Source organism: Neoarius graeffei, chromosome 7 (assembly GCF_027579695.1).
Source record: "Neoarius graeffei isolate fNeoGra1 chromosome 7, fNeoGra1.pri, whole genome shotgun sequence".
Lineage (NCBI taxonomy): Eukaryota > Metazoa > Chordata > Actinopteri > Siluriformes > Ariidae > Neoarius > Neoarius graeffei.
Window position 1 is genome coordinate 77,872,273 of NC_083575.1, and position 17,570 is coordinate 77,889,842.

General features: G+C 39.4%; 1 protein-coding gene across 3 annotated transcripts in view; it reads left to right on the forward strand.

Moving 5' to 3' along the window:
• The window catches only part of tesk1a (testis associated actin remodelling kinase 1a), a 56,885-nt gene that overhangs the window by 35,280 nt on the left and 4,035 nt on the right, over window positions 1-17,570 (forward strand). For all 3 annotated transcript variants that reach the window (XM_060924869.1, XM_060924870.1, XM_060924871.1), the window contains exons 3-10: window positions 287-408; window positions 516-564; window positions 669-815; window positions 1,315-1,397; window positions 7,165-7,255; window positions 8,506-8,589; window positions 11,383-11,469; window positions 15,205-15,301. In XM_060924869.1, the coding sequence (XP_060780852.1) occupies window positions 287-408; window positions 516-564; window positions 669-815; window positions 1,315-1,397; window positions 7,165-7,255; window positions 8,506-8,589; window positions 11,383-11,469; window positions 15,205-15,301 (760 nt within the window). The remainder of the gene's footprint in view (window positions 1-286; window positions 409-515; window positions 565-668; window positions 816-1,314; window positions 1,398-7,164; window positions 7,256-8,505; window positions 8,590-11,382; window positions 11,470-15,204; window positions 15,302-17,570) is intronic.

Consider the following 17,570-nt stretch of genomic DNA (forward strand, 5'->3'; position numbering starts at 1 on the left):
CTCACATTTGACAAAGATGACATGTACAGTAAGAGTGTTAATTTTTTGTAAAATGATTTAGCATTTATTGGCCAGTTTCACTGTCAAAAAAGCTCAAAGTCCGTCAGCTTCAGGGGGACTTCGTCCCCCTGGCCCCCCACTGGGGCTCTGCCTCCGCCCCCTCCGCCACCTTTTATTTTTGAAAAGTGGAGAACCCTGACATGTATGTGAATGTGATCATAACAGAAGGACCCAGAGTCCTCAAGCGACGCTTGCTTAATCCAGAAAGCTCCTCTGTGTGTCTCAGGTGCAGCACAGGATCACAGGGCAGGTGATGGCTCTGAAAATGAACACGCTGGCTTGCAACAAAGCCAACATGCTAAGAGAAGTGCAGCTAATGAATCGCCTCTGCCATCCCAACATTCTCAGGTCTAACACACACATGCCAAATACACATTAACACTAGTTTCTCCTCAGTTATGTTTGATTAGTCTTGGATTATCCTCTGCTGACTGTTTGACAATGGTTTTTAACAGGTTTTTGGGTGTGTGCGTCCATGAGGGACAGCTTCATGCTCTAACCGAGGTGCGACTTTAATTTTTATATTGCTGTAACACAGAAGCTTCATATAATTAATACAGTATATGATATTAAAATAAGGAATGGTCATCTGTTTTGTATGGTTATAGTACATCAATGGGGGTAATCTAGAACAGCTGCTGGACAGTGATATCTACTTATCATGGGCTGTGAGGATAGGACTGTCTCTGGACATTGCACGAGGACTACAGTATCTTCACAGCAAGGATATTTTCCACCGAGACCTCACTTCCAAGGTATATACACACAGACACGCAAATAACCCGAGTTTATTTAGGAAGCAATAAAACACATACCATGGGGTGTGCTGTTATAGGAAAACAAAGAAAGACCTGGAACATGAAACAGAGTTACTGTTTTCCAATAATAGCACATCCTGAAATGTTTTATTCTTCTTCTACCACAACAATTTGCCAAAAAAGGAAGTTTTTATTAATTATAGAATGTTATAGATTTTCTCCATGAAACAATTTAGTGTAATCACTTGCATTATAGCAGCGATAAACAGTCATTCCTTCAGTTTCTCTTGAAGTTAAAAAGATAAAATAATGCAGCTTGTTACTGAGAAACCCCTCAATGCAACATTCTCTAAAGACTTTCCTGCGGTGGAAAATATAAAGTTACAGCTTTAACTCGAACTGTTACAAAGCACCGACACTGGAGACGCTTTCATTCTAGTTTTTACTCTTTGCATATTGAGCAGACAGAAACTCCTCACTCTGTTGTATGTTGCAGAACTGTTTAGTGCGCTGTGAGAACGGTGTCTTCACGGCTGTGGTTGGAGACTTTGGTCTGGCCGAGAAAATCCCCAATTACAGGTCAGTGTGTTTGCTCTTGCCAAAGATCTCTGATAGGTTGCCAATGAGATTAAAGCGCACACCGTACCAGTCAAAAGTTTGGACACACCATCTAATTCCATGGTTTTTCTTTATTTTTTATTAATTAAAAGACACTTCATGCCTTGAAGTAATGATGGATGTAATTTCTCTTTACTTAGTTGAGCGGTTCTTGACATAATATGTATGGATTACTACAGTTGTGGCGTGGAATAGGACTATTTACTGTATTTTTATTATTTACTGTTTGATCTGAAACACATTAAGAAGGCAAGGAACTTGTCCACTAAAATTGTCCTCTCATCCACTTCTAAATTGTTGTAAACAGCCCTGAAAGATACCCAAGTGTCGAGCGTTTGGCTGTAAAAAATAAGTCTGATCACTGAAGCAGTGAGCTCACACACATGTAAACAGTGAGTAGACTCAAACCCAGCGTTTGGGAGCCTTTTGCTGCCTATAAAACGCTCCATCGCTAGCTAGTGGTTTTTTGTTTTTTTCCCAAAAATTAAAATTTTCTTTTTCTATTTTTATGTGACATGCTTTTGTTTGTTTTTATTTACCAAGAATCACAATCTTTTTAGACCACACAAATTGTTGCCATGACAGTGGCCATTGTTTACTAGTATCTGTGCCAATACTGTGTATGCATTATCTAGCCGAGTGAGATTTAAGCTTCAGAAAAGTGAAATCTCGAGTCGCGGATTTTGTTGTCAGTAAAAATCACGTGGTTACAGAAAAGTTCTGATTTATATTTTTAGAATTAGAAGTCTTTATTTAGCAGCACAGTGAAGTTCTTTCTCTGTATCCAACCCATCTGAAACGGTGAACACACAGAGAGAGAGCGCGCAGTGGTACCTGGGGATTTTTTTTTTTTTAAGAATTGGAAGCCTTTATTTGATGGCTCTGTGTAATGAGGTTAAAGCACTGAGCTCTATAGATAGTTTTCACTGACGTCACGACATTCCGGAGAACGCCCCCCAGCTGCCATCTTGGAGGGCAAACAAAACGGACCATCGCCACTACCAGCTACGTTATGTCAGACGAATTTATGAAGTTATATAGTCAGTTTTCTAAAATAAAGATCAATGTCGGCAAAATCAAGCAAACAGAAGTATATAGATACATTAGACGACATCTCACGACAACAGTATGCAGCCAAACTGGCCTTGATTGGGGGAATTGACCCCTACGAAGTGGACAAAGATGCATTTTCAAGTGACTATGCAGGGCTGCCAAAGCCTGAAACTGCCAAAGCCTGCTCCAAAGCCTGAAACTGACTTCATCAAACTTTAAAGGCTGTCTAATATATACAACTTTATATATTCACAGCGCGCCTTTTGGCGGATGCCGCCTGAATCACGCAGATCCGGTTTTTTTTTTAGGGGGGGCGTTGGGAGTGTCTGATTGTAATTTCAAAGTAAATTCTGTATTAAAATTACTAAATAAGCAAATCCGTTACAGTCCATGAAACAGGAAGTATAAGGATGAGAAAAAAACAGTTTAAATCGGGAAGCTGCGCACATTTGCGCAGTCCTTCACACCGCTTGGGCTGCACAAATGTGCGCAGCTTCCCGATTTAAACTGTTTTTTTCTTATCCTTATACTTCCTGTTTCATGGACTGTAATGGATTTGCTTATTTAGTAATTTTAATACAGAATTTACTTTGAAATTATAATCAGACACTCCAACGCCCCCCCCCCCCCCCCCCCCCAAAAAAAAAAAAACGGATCTGCGCGATTCAGGCGGCATCTGCCAAAAGGCGCGCTGTTTGCATCCCAAACACAAATTAAATCATACAGAATATACCTAAAATGTTTTTCAAAAATTACCCTTGCGTGAGTGAAATGACAAGTTTCAAATAGAAACGTGACAAACGAGCGATATTAAGTGTACATTACAATGTAAACGTACACTCAGCAGTTCCAGTTAGGCATTCTCCTTAGATTGTTCACATGATGTTTTGGTTTCCAAAAACAAACTTAAACACAATTGATTGTTTATTTAAACAACTTACCACTTATAAAATGATCGGAGCAGACTTTGCTGTGTTTGGAAGGCTGATAATCCTTGCGGTTGATTCTCGCAAGCCATAGATTTCTCCTTTGTATGCTGAGTTTCTTTGTTTGCTCGCCTTCGTGCTCCCGTACAGTGGGAATTCCATAAAAGCTCCGCTTGACTTCATCATCTGACCTATTACGACAGCCGTGAATACAACAGGTGTGCACCACTGCTAGCTTTAAATAGTAGTAATGTAACTATAAATGTAAATAATATATAAATGAATGTAACTCGCGCGCTACAATGTGTGCTCAGTGACCCGTACGGTAAGCTAGCCCTCCAAGATGGCCGCCACCAGGGAATCCCCGACTCTGTGACATCATGTGAAAACTATCTATAGACCCTTTTCAGTCACGTGACCTTCGTAAACGCGACCGCCATTTTGGACATGTAGTGGACTTCGGCTCGAATCAGTTTGAATGCGAGGAAGGCGACAAACATAAAAGAAAAAGGAGTAAGATGCAGAAAACTGTATTTACTAGTTGACTGTAATTATGATCTGGCAGCTATTTACACCGGATCCAGTGTAAATAGCTGCCGGAGCCAACGTCCGAGCTTGCCGGAGCGCGCTCCCGGCCGGCCGCGAGCTAGCGCGCTCCGGAACCTCGGACGTTGGCTCCGGCAGCTATTTACACTGGATCCGGTGTAAATAGCTGCCAGATCATAATTACAGTAAACTAGAATGGAATGTTAACAGCAATGTAATGCCTTTTCTGGCTAATTTTATTCGTCTTACCTCCAACAAAGTGGTCACTACACAAGCGTTGGTATGCCGCTATCCATCTTCTCCGTCGGTCAGCATCTACCGGGATCCGATAAAATGATAACCCTTGCCTTGTTTGTTGATGGTTACTACATCCAGGTGCACAACAATATAGTGGCATGATGGAAGTCTTGCTGAAAATAAACACTTTCTTTGCTGCCGTTCCTCAATGTTGGCTGTGGTAAACTACTGGTAGTACATGTCCAAAATGGCGGCCGCGTTTGTCGTGACGTCACGTGAAAAGGGTCCATATAGAGTGAGGCCATCTGGCTGCCATCTTACCACTCCCATTGCGTGTATTTGGCTCATATGTTAAACCATCGTATCTGTTCAAACTTGCCGCATGCTATATTAAGACTCGGATGTACCATCTTGCCAAATGCTTCAATGAGAAGCTGACTGGACCCACGCTCTGCAAGCAGTTAACAAAACTCATCTTGCATAGGCGTGAATGATTTCATTTTCAATTGCGTACATCATTCATAATTCCATTTGTTTGTCACATTGTTTGCCAAGTTGTATTTCTCATTGGATTTGTTTACCACATTAAAGGTATGTAGTCTTAAAAAGAAAAAGCATTAGAATTTTGAAGGTCAAGCTAGCTAATGTCAACAACAGTAGCTAGTATGTTACTGTAGCAATGTTTACATTCAGTCATTTGGATGACTGTTAAAACCTTTCAGTCTCAAGTTTTTCCTTTACTGTATTTACTAGTTTACTGAGCTAGCGCGCTCGCTCAGTAAACTAGTAAATACAGTAAAGGAAAAATTTATAACGGGCCATGTCTCAACAGACTAAGAAGTTATTTCAATGACATTTAATAACATTTTGTTTATCCTGAGGACCGAAAGTAAATGAAAATGTGAACAAACCTTAGCTGTCAGTGAACAATCCTGGTGGAAGCAGGTAAATGTCGTTCTCTAAGCCTGCTAACCTCAATTTTTGCAAATACCTCTCCCTCTGCTCGCCCTGTAAATGCCCTACGTCACTGGATAGTGAAGGTGTTTTCTGCATCTCGCTCCTTTTTCTTTTATGTTTTTTCCCTGGTATTTCCCACACGCCTGACTGCAGGTCAGGAAGATCACCCGCGCTGCAGCGCTGCAAAGCCAGAAAAAGAGCCTGGTAACGTGTACGGATCACGTACACCAGCATCATTGATTTTCTGGTGATATCGCTTCTTACTCGCGTCATCTAGGCCAGATAAAATACTCGACAATGAGACTTCGTCATGATCAACAGTGTATCGCTACCGGTAGTCGCCATATTTGTGACCGTCAAAATGGCGCCGGCTACTTGTTGACATGGCAACGGTCACGTGGGTCGAAAACCTCTATAAGAGAGAAACTGAAATAATCTCCGTAAAAATAATTATAGTAGGAAAAGAGCCGTTCAAAAAAAATGATCAGAGCCAGGACTGGAAAAGAAAAAAAACAATAACAGTGAAAGGGAGCGCTATAAAGGTATGTAAGGAATGTGAGTAAAGTTGAGAAAATAAAAGGAAAAAAGTCAGGAGATACTTTTCTTGGGGCAAGTTTGATCAGATACAATGGTTAACACGTAAGCCAAATACACACGATGTGAGTGGTAAGATGGCGGCCAGATGACTTCACTCGTCTCTACAGCAGGGAAATAGGCTCTGAGCTCTCCAGATTTTATATAGAGCTCAGTGGGTTAAACGGCATTCTAGTGATACGGTTAAATCATAGGGGCATATCCAGTTTCAGTGCAAATGGGTGCGCCTGGGTATGCCTATTTTTGCAGTATTGTAACTTTTAAAGTGGATGAATTGTGTTTTATTTTGTTATTTAAATGTGCAGAGGGCACATCAGGGCACTTACCGTAACTGGCAAACAGCGTTCATTTTTGGGTTTTGTTTGACTTTAATGGCCCTTTTCCACTACCCTTTTTCAGCTCACTTCAGCTCGCTTCAGCTCACTTCAGCCCGACACGGCTCGTGTTTCGACTACCTTAAAACAGCACGACTCAGCTCGCTTCAGCCCTGCTTAGCCCCCAAAACTCGCACGGTTTTGGAGTAGGGCTGAAGCGAGCCAAACCGAGCTGAGTGAGGCTGGGGGCGTGAGCAGACACTCCCCTGTGCACTGATTGGTGAGGAGGAGTGTCTTCACACACCCACACACGCCCCGCGAGCACGCTGAGATCTGTAAACCCGGAAGAAGGAGAATTACGAATTACGAGAATTTCTGAAGCCTTATGCGCCTCGTCTCATCTATACGCTCTTGCCAGTATCTGTTGGCGTTGTCGGTGACAACAAGCCACAGCACCAAGACCAGCAACACTAACGACTCCATGTCCTCCATGTTTATTGTTTACTCTCCGGGTCGTGAGACTACCGCTTAAAAGATCACTGATGTCACTGTTTGCGCCACTTAACGACATCACGTGACGTCCACCCACTTTCTCTAACTCCATCCAATGTGTCCACCCACTTCCAGCCAGCACGGTTCAGCGCGGTTGTAGTCGAAATGCAACTCCAGTAGCCCCACTCTGCTCGACTCAGCCCAACTCAGCACGGCACGGCTCAGCCACGTTTGTAGTGGAAAAGCGGCATAAGTGAAGTCAGCACTACCTCTAAGGGTTATAGATCTTGCTTTTAGCACTAAAGTGTTTTGTGAATTACTCTTATAGACAGAAAAAAACCTAGAAGTCTTAATTTTAGGATTAACACACACATTTTTAAAAAGGTTTCTCCTAAATCAGCTAGTTAGGAACTACTTTGGGGCCTATTATTCTTTATAAATATGGCCAGTAGTTTATTTTTCATCTTATCCAGTACCTACTATAAATTATTCAGTGAAATAGGAAAGGTGAATAATTTACAAGGCTGAGCAATGTAAGTGTGGACCTGGGAAACTGAGGAGTTAATATGTTCTTCAAAAAGTCATGTAAAACCTATTAATGTCTTGCAGTGATGGAGTGGAGAAGCAGCCTCTGGCTGTGGTCGGCTCCCCGTACTGGATGGCTCCGGAAATGCTGAGAGGAGAACTTTACGACGAGAAGGTATTTACATTTATGGCATTTGACAGACGTCCTTACCCAGAGTGACCTTACAGAAGTGCTTTTAAATCTCTATCAGTAAACACACACTCCTACTAGTTTACCCAGTCAACCCCTAAGAGAACCATCGGTCTTAAACCCATGTTGGAGAACTTGGTGCAATATGACGATCACAAAAGAATACCTCTCATTAAGTAACTCGAACAGATTATTTTACCCAACACAAAAACACATGGCCTCCTGTCACCGTTTCTCTTCTGGGGAATCTGCATATTCCCTGAAGGAATAAAGAGTGAAATTGAAAACAGTGGAGCAGAACGTTCTCAGAAGGCACTGCAGTATAATCCTGTTTTCTTTTCAAGATAGCAAATAAGGTTGCAAGTGTAAGCAGGGGCAATAAAACCTCTTTTTCATTATTTGCAATCTTGGAAGATGACAGTGTGTTAAAAGTATAATACCAAAGGTCTGTTGTATTCTTAAATACTATTCTAATGATAAAAACATTTATTGTTTTCAGAGTAAAAGCTCATTCTCTTGGTCTTCTATGGCGGTTGCTCTCAATAATCTAGACAAATAATAGATAAATTAAATGTCATTATGTTATTGAACAAATAGAACAGTATGAATGTTAATATGATGAAGCTTTGCATAAGGAGACATTTATTTAACATTTATGGACAGAGACTCCAGTGGCAGTTTTGTATTAGATATATTTGTAATTGTGAGTCTTCAGACTATCTTTTTAGTCGTATTAACTTTAAAAGAGAGAAAAAAGAGATTAGTGAAGGAACAATTATTTAGTTCTTGTCATGACCTCTGTAATAGCAGATATAACTTCTTTTCCTTTCCACAGTATTTCATGTAACTACATACTGATAAATTAAAGTAGTGTACTTTAATAAAATAAAAAGTAACCGTTAGCATATTGCTTTGCTATAAGGGGACTAGAACACCATGGGACATGCAAATAATAATAATAAAAAAACTTTGGCTCGGTAACAACAGTGTCAGGCTACACCACATCACCCCGTATTTGATTATTTTCTAATAAATCTTTTCCTATACCCTGTTGTATTTTTCTGTACGTGGACATGAGTCATGTTCATACAGGAGAATTGAATTAAAATAAAAAAAATCTAATGCCATCACCATGTATGTCTTGGCTGATTGACACCATTACAGGAAAGGAGAAAATTGTTTGTCAATTTAACATTTAAAATGGACAATAATATTCTATTGTGTTCTTCCAACAGGTGGATGTTTTTGCGTATGGCATCATTCTGTGTGAAATCATTGCTCGGATCGAGGCCGACCCCGACGTCCTCCCCCGAACAGAGGTACTGCCCAAAGCATTAGCACTAAACATTATCTGTACTTTCAGACTGTTAATAAGTGTCATAAACTGAATGGTCCAGTGATTTCTAATTTCGCTCTTAATGCAGCCAAAACAAAATGTATGGTTCGATCCACTCAACAGCTGCCTAGATGTCATTCTGTATTTTCATATCAAACCAGCCTTATGGTGGATGGCAAACCATTCAGACTACAAAATTGCTTGGTTTGCACTTCAATGAAAATCTTACCTGGAATGACCAAATAAGATCTTTGTCTTCTAACTGCTACAGCACTCTGGCCATTCTTAAGAAGATAAAGAACTTTACTCCTTTTTTTCTTAAAGGGATCCTCCAGTAGATTGATTGATTTGATTGATTGATTTGATTGATTTTCAAAATTATTTTAAGTAAAAGTAGTCACAGATTTCAAAAATCAAACTTTCATTTTCAGAGACCAAATAGCGTTCGAGAAAAATGAATTTTCTTTCAAATGTCAGATGGGCTTCCTGCGTTGGTAACGTATGGAATGACGTCAGGTAGCAGTCGCTTGGAGCAACTCAGCTGTTTATATTCTCTGTTTACATTGTAGTTTTGCGAGTTTTAGAAGTATTTTACTGAATTTATCAGTTTTTAAATAAGTATCCCTCAATGTGTAGCATATAAATGCCACAGTGATGCTAAAAAGAAAGCACGAGCTGGAACTAGACTGCATTTCTGCAGAGAAAATGCAAAGTGTGCTTAATCAGCTGTAGCAGAGTGTCACTGACAGAAACTGGATCAGACATGAGACCTCACCCTGCAAAATCTTTTTTTACACATGATCCACAGAAAGTGTGTATGGCAAAGTGTCTGGCTGCATGCTGTAAAATCTTGGTTTAAAATGGCTTAACTCACAGCACGACATGACACTTCGTGGTCTAAAAGCTTTTTTTTTTTTTACATGATCTACAGCTGGTGCTGGGTAGATTAACACAATGAGGCATACTTATTTAAAAACTGATAAATTCAGTAAAATACTTAAAAAAAAAAAAAAACTAGCAAAACTGTGACATAAACAGAGAATATAAACAGCTGAGTTGCTTCAAGCGACCACTAACTGATGTCATCACATACATCGCCACTGCAGGCAGCCCATCCGGTTTTCTTAAAAAAAAAAAAAAAGGCATTTTTCTTGACAACTATTTGGTCTCTGAAAATGAAAGGTTGATTTTTTTTTTTTAAATCTATGATTAATTTTACATAAAATAAGTTTGAAAATCAATCCACTGGAGGATCCCTTTAAGAAAGCAGCTGGTTGAATAGCTTGTTTTGTCGAAAATGGACTATGGCGAGCTGGTCTTTCGTCCTTTACCTGAAAAAAAAATCAGTTTTCATCAGCTAGCTTCGTAACTGGAAAATACCTGAACTCTGTTGAAACAGCACTGAAGCTTGGTTGATGACTGATGTGCGAATGCAGAGACTTTAGCTTATTGAAAGTCACACATAAAGCTATTTACTCCCAGCATTGGCCGAACCACGTTGCAGTCGAAGTAGTATATAAACCATCTTGAATTTTGCATTCAAATGCCACTTTAAATTCGGTCAGACCTGGAAAAAAGGGAACTTTCCAAGACATCTCGTCAGAAATTTTTAATATTTTACCGAATAACATTAAAGAAACATCAAATTTTAATCGATTTTGCTCTGAAATGAAAGCTTCTTGAAAAAAACATTTATACAATTACCACACCATGATTTCCTTAGCTTGCAGTTTCATGATCTTTCTTTCTGGGGATGCGTTGCATGATTACTACATTATGATTGCTATGTAAATTATTATTTCCTAAGTTTTATGACTTCATAGGTTTTTCAAAGTAAATGTTGTGTAATTTGTGTGTTGTCTAATTGGCACATTGCAATTTCGTGGGTGTTTTTGTTTTATGGGTTCCTAAGTTCTGTAGTTGATGATTTCCTTGAGTTTGCAACTACTATCTTTTCTCCTTTATAGTTGAACTTATCATTCTCGTGTATGCATCGTTCGTTTAATTTTAAATTATTTTTTTTCTGGTTTCTATTTCTTGTAACTTTGTTGTGGATGGTTTGGACAGGGTGTTCAAGAGAACAAGATCCAGCTCATGGAATCTGTTGAATAAAGCTATTATTATTATTATTATTATTATTAATAAACTACACATATGCACTGCATCCCATATGTTGCTCATATCCATGTAAAAGGATTCTCTACTAACTGCAGCAGTAGTGGTGAATTTTTCATGACGTCCTTCTGTGGACTAGCATGCAAATCAAATTCAAATGCCGTTCAGGCACAACAGCCTTGCACATCTCACATTTTCTAGTTGCAAGGTCAGAGAAGGTGCACAATACAAAACATGTTTGTGACAGTCCCTGAGGTTAGTGGAACACTTAAGCATGGGGACAGGCAGGGTTTGGTAACAGAATAGCTTTTTATAAAGTCAGTGATTTTCAGCAGTTTCAGCTGACATATACACAAGAACGCTACGGTCGAGAGAACTCCCTCCCCGCCGCTTTCTCTCCCCTTATCAGCCCTCAGCCATTACTGAAAGGCACACATGTGCGCGCGTGCACACATTAGACACAGGTGTGATCGTTTTGCCATTCACCTTCCCCGGTCTCCCTCTTCATTCACAAACTGGCACTCGACCATATCCCCTCTGCTACAATATTATAAACATTAATCACAATTTCCTTGTTTGATTGATTTTACTGTCTTTTTGTAAAACGAGATGTGTTTAATATTTTATAGTCACGTTCATCACAGCTTCTGCCTCTGTGTAGGACTTTGGACTGGATGTGGAAACCTTTGAACAAATGATTGGAGACTGTCCACCTGCTTTATTCAGTTTGGCTGTTAAGTGCTGCAATGTAAGGCACACCACACACACACACACACACACACACACACACACACACACACACACACACACACTTGCATGCACAAAATATTCCAGTTTTTGCCCTTACTCTGAAAAAGACAGTATTCCTATTAAGCTGTTTACATGCCTAATGAAAATGAATATTCCACTAATATTCCTGTTTACATGCGTTTACCTTGCAAACTGGTGTCTGCCTGATTTGTGTACAACCCAGAGCTGACCATAAGACAGGAAGCCATGTGTTGCAAACTGGCATAAAAACCTCAGTTGAGAGACACGTTCCAAACGCGCTGTATAAGTATCCAAAGAATGCTCCTAAAACCTGAATAACATCAGCATATCCTACGTCTTAATTGGAAAATGCTAAATTCGGAATTTCCTGTTTACATAACCACTATTAAAGTCAAAATATTGTCACATTCAGAGTAATAATGGAATATTAGTGTGTATTTAAAAGTACTGCCAGATTTCTATAAGTTTATTTATAATATGGCTCTCAGAACGAATTTCACTGCTTGAGTACTTTTTCCAAGATTCAAACATCTACGAAGACAATAAAAAAAAATTCCATATTTGAATATTTAAAGGTAGACTGCCTTTCATATTTTTCCAAGTGTAGGTCATTAAAAGAATTTTCCCTGACACCCAATTATTTTTGTTCAGTGGGCTGAAAGCTACTGAATTCGAATCACAGACTTTTTAATTAGGTTTTTTAGTAGAACACTTAATGAATTTAGAGCCACGTGGCCTTAAACTCCATCATTTTTTCCTGCTTCAAATTCAATTCCCAATTCAAGATACTATGTCATGCATCACGTGGTGGGTTTTCCCCGTTCGCGCAAGGCATTGTGGGATACAAATTTGAAACAGGAGAGAAAAATGGAAGACGTGAGTGTGCGAATGAAACGTGAAAGACTGATTACAATAACAGAAAGTGAGAAGAAAAGACGTTATGTTGTGAAGGAAAGGAAACGTGGGACCAAACTAATAAATATCGGCGGTCAGCGAGCACCTCGGTGTGATCAGCTGTTTGTTTAGCAACAGAATGATGGAACTGTCAGTGCACAGTTGAAGGTAAACCTGTAGATGGCAGTAATGCAACACTGGATGCCAGCTGCTGTAAAACCCAAAAGAAGAAGAAGCAGGTAAACCTGCACATGCGCACACGGACTTCCTCTGTCTGCTTGACTGTGCGAAGCAAGTGATTTTCATGCGCATTATTTGCTCAGGAATCCCCTCAAATTGAATAACTTCCCAGCCACAGAATGGCCTATTTTTTAAGATATTACAGAAAGAAACATATATCACAGCAACCAAACTTCAGAGGGAACTAAATTTCACTGATTTTATGAAATCGAAAGGCCGTCTAGCTTTATAGACTTTATCGAGTCTTGTAAACTAAATGATGAGCTAAATGAATCTTATGTTACTAAATGATCCATGTGTGTAGCAAATGTGCTCTGAATACATTTCTATCATTATGTCATACTGTACTTTCATATATACAGTATATATTAATTATATGCAAGGAATAAAACACAAGGTATGCTGTTATTTAAAAAAAAAAATCAATGACATTGTGGTGTAATGTGACCTGACGTGAAATGTCGTTAAATAACAGCACGTCCTGAAGTGCAGTCTTTCTCTCACACCACAACATTTTACCACTGAATACAATTTTTAAAAAATTGATTCTTCATGTTATGCTTTTAACCGATTTATAGTTACATTTAATGTTGTGGAACGTCCGAGAGACTAGTTATTTCCTGTTATAACCGCTATTAACAGTGATTCCCTCACTAGCCTCTATTTTTCCTTAAAGTTAATAAGATGTCTGGTAGAGAAACAGCAAAACACAAAGCTCTCCATTCTGAGTACTTTCCAATGGTGGAAAATATTACAAATTTTCCACATTTAAAAAAAAAAAATCTATTTGTACGGGCCATACAATTCCTTGTGCAAGTTGTTACAATAGAAACGTTAATGTATTAGAACAAGTACATTATTAAAAGCTTGTGACCAATCAGATTCAAGAATACAACAGCACTGTGTTAGAATTAAATAAAAAAAATACTAGAAGGGCACTCGTTAGAGTGTATTCCTCCACCAAGCTACATATCAACATCAAAATCATAACTTGAATAATACTAAAGCTGTCCACCAATTTCATCAAAATCCGTTCACTACTTTTTGAGTTATGTTGCTAACAAGGGCGGCACGGTGGTGTAGTGGTTAGCACTGTCGCCTCACAGCAAGAAGGTCCTGGGTTCGAGTCCCGGGGCCGGTGAGGGCCTTTCTGTGCGGAGTTTGCATGTTCTCCCCGTGTCCGCGTGGGTTTCCTCCGGGTGCTCCGGTTTCCCCCACAGTCCAAAGACATGCAGGTTAGGTTAACTGGTGACTCTAAATTGACCGTAGGTGTGAATGTGAGTGTGAATGGTTGTCTGTGTCTCTGTGTCAGCCCTGTGATGACCTGGCGACTTGTCCAGGGTGTACCCCGCCTTTCGCCCGTAGTCAGCTGGGATAGGCTCCAGCTTGCCTGCGACCCTGTAGAAGGATAAAGCGGCTAGAGATAATGAGATGAGATGTTGCTAACAGACAAAAAATCCTGGATCTGCATCCATATCATATCTGGATCCTGGGTCCACACATATCCGGATTAGATTTTGATGCCAATCACTTGTTCCTTGGCCCACAACTCACCTTTCCTCAAAATTTTATCAAAATCCACTCACTGCTTTTTTGAGTTATGTTGGGAAAAGACAAACAAACAGAGGCGAAAACACAGTTGTGAGAGGATAGATAGATAGATAGATAGATAGATAGATAGATAGATAGATAGATAGATAGATAGATAGATAGATAGATAGATAAAAATGGTGACTAACATTCAGTGTATCAGTGGTAGTATAAAAGTAAACGTTTGTTAATAATTAAATGTATTCAGCTTTTAAACCTATAATTAACAGGAACTACAATTTGACATTGTTTATTTTTAAAAGTATTTCATAGCCTAAAATTACGTTGCATTCACAAAAGAAAAAAAATAGACAACTTATCTTGTAATTATGATTTACTATCTCATAATTACATGAAAATCTCATAATTATGAGAAAATATCTTGTAATTGCAAGATCAGGATTTCGTAATTATGAGAAAAGTATGGTTGATTAGCTATCAATTGTCGCTAAGCTCGGCTACAGGATAAGACAGTGAACAACAATGATGCTATCCGATTTAATCTACTTTTATTTTCTTCTCATTATGAGACACTGGGGAAATATTAATGTTAATTATCGTGGATGGCATTAGTGTTAATATTGGCTGAACCCAAACAGTAGTGTAAATGCACAGCTAGATTAGCTTATCTTAGCTGCGTGCAAAAACAGTCTTGCTGACCAAAAAAAAAAACACTCAATTAAAATGATTTAATGAACATTTCTCATCTTTACAGGTCAGGAAATGTTTACATACACAACATTTATATTTTTGCGGAAAAATAACCCACTTTTTTGTTAGTTTTTTTTTTCAGAATTATGAAATCTTGATCTTGTAATTATCAGATTTTTTTCTTGTAATTCTGTCATAGTAACTCATAATTATGAAAGTGTTTATTTTCTGTGAATGCATTGTGCTTCTGTATAAGATGTCTGATTCTTTCTGAAACAATGCTTCCTTCAGATTTGTCTTCCGTGTTAAAGTGTACATTTCTGCCCCCTTCTGGTAGATGTGTGCAAAGAGTCGTCCTTCTTTCTCGAAAATTGTTATGACCTTGGAGAGGATGCAGAAGGAGAGGGAGAAGACTGAGACACCAGTCATTCTCGGTGAGTAAAGCTTTTTTTTTATGGAAGAGTACGTATTCTGCTAAATTACTATACTGACACACGATTGGATTGAGGAGTAATCTTAGGACGTACAGTATATAAAAACGCATGACATGCCGTTTTTTTAACTGATACAAAAAATGGGATGTCAGTTCAATTCAAGTCAAGTTTATTTGTATAGTGCTTTTAACAACAGACACTGTCGCAAAGCAGCTTTATAGAGAATTAAAAACTTTAAATATGAGCTAATTTTATCCCTGATGAGCAAGCCTGTGGTGATAGTGGCAAGAGAAAAACTCCCTCAGAAAACACGAGGAAGAAACCTTGAGAGGAACCAGACTCGAAAAGGAACCCATCCTCGTGTGGGTGATAACAGATTGCGTGACTTATAAATAACTCTCTTCTATAACAGTGTCTATTGACCCATTTCACGTGACGTCACGTGATATTCGTTATCCGCCATTTTGGACGGCAAGGCCACGCATAGAACTTAGACGAACCCGTTCTAATTATCAAGTGTGTGGGAGTAGATCTTTCGAGAATGGTTATGTCTTGTTCAGCATTTGGTGTAGTCTTCTAATTCAATACTCCTAGTACATCTGTTAAGTTGATTTTCGGATTGAATGATAGCTGCATACTTAGAAACTAGACAGTCTCTAACGTTTAAAATGGCTATGCCTAGCCCTACTACCCTGGCCTAGTCTATGACAATGTATTTATCTTTTTGGCTCATATATGCCTTTGAAAGGCCAATCCATAGTAGGGATGGCGAAAACTAAAAAAAAATCTTGACCGACCACCGAGCCTCATTAGCCGGTTAAAGTCGGTTAACCTATGAGTTTAAACAGGGATGCAAACAGCGGATGCTGTTTCACGGCTGAAACGCGCAGACCTGATTTTTTTCTTTCGGGGGGGCGTTGGAGTGTCTGAATAATTTCATCAGAATAAATTCTGTATTAAAATTACTAAATAAGCAAATGCCTTACAGTCCATGAAAAATAGGAAGTATGAGAAAAAAACTGCCCACGTTTTCGCGGAAGCTGCGCAGATTTACTGTTTTTCAGACAAAAACGTACATATTTACAACCCTGTCATTATCTGGAACTGAGTTTAAATTTCGAACATTATTAAGATAAAACGTCCTGCATAGTCTCTTTATGATAAACGTCTTAATGCCACTTACCTGTGAGGTTATCAAGTAGACATTCTTCTTCGGGACCTTCCAGAGGTATAGTTGAGAGACCCATCCCGCAACAAAATATTTATAAGCTTCCAGGCTGTTGTAAGCTTTGAGGGCTTTGCCAGTGTAACACGATTCACGATTAACAAGAAAATTGTAAATGTCGTGGTAGGCCAGATTGGGCAAATCGCCGGCACCGCAGCTCCAAATTTCCCTGAACAAGGATTGCAGCAAGTTGTACGGATCTGCAATCCCCAACCTGGAACACTTTTCCACGTAACGCTGCCTCACGTCACCTTCAAGATGCTGAACAAACTTAGACAAGTAATCGCGCGATGTAGATGGGGTATTTTCCGAATTTTCTTGGGGATTACTCCCTGGATCCATTACGCTCGCGCAAGGTAAACAATCCTGAAGCCGTCCAATATGCCGGAGTGGGCGGAGTACACACGTGCGGGTCACGTGACTGCAAATCCTCTATAGTCACAAAGTATAACTGTGAAACCATGAAATTCATTGTAGTTTTAAGATGAAGTCTGTTTTGTTGAAGTTATAAACTGTTCATTGATGGAAACTTGAGTGCAAAACTGTTCATGACAACTGTAGTCCTCAGCCATAGATGCATTACTGTAAGTGTTCAGTGCCATGTTCCAAGTGTAACTTTTGACGGTCCATATGGGACCATCCTCCACAGGAGCAATGTGATGAGACTTCAGCCAAATGTAGGGCATCAGGACGGATCAGGCAGGTCTGAGGAGCAGAAGAGGTCAGCATCTCGGTCTCAGGATCGACATGTAATTCAACAGAGAGGGACAGACAGTGGGAAGAGATGGGGGGGGGGACAGCATCCAGTCATCCCAGTTCATCAAAACACTCTTGAATCTTGGATCTTGGAGATAAAGGGGAGGTTTGATATCGGGCTGTAATTGAAAAGCTGATAGAGGTCAAGGTCAGGTTTTTTAATCAGGGGTTTGATAACTGCTAGTTTAAAGGATTTGGGTACATGGTCAATCCTAAGGGAAGAATTTCTTACCTTTAGAAGTGGTTCAATTGCTTCTGGTATGATCTGTTTGAAGAGTCGTGTAGGTA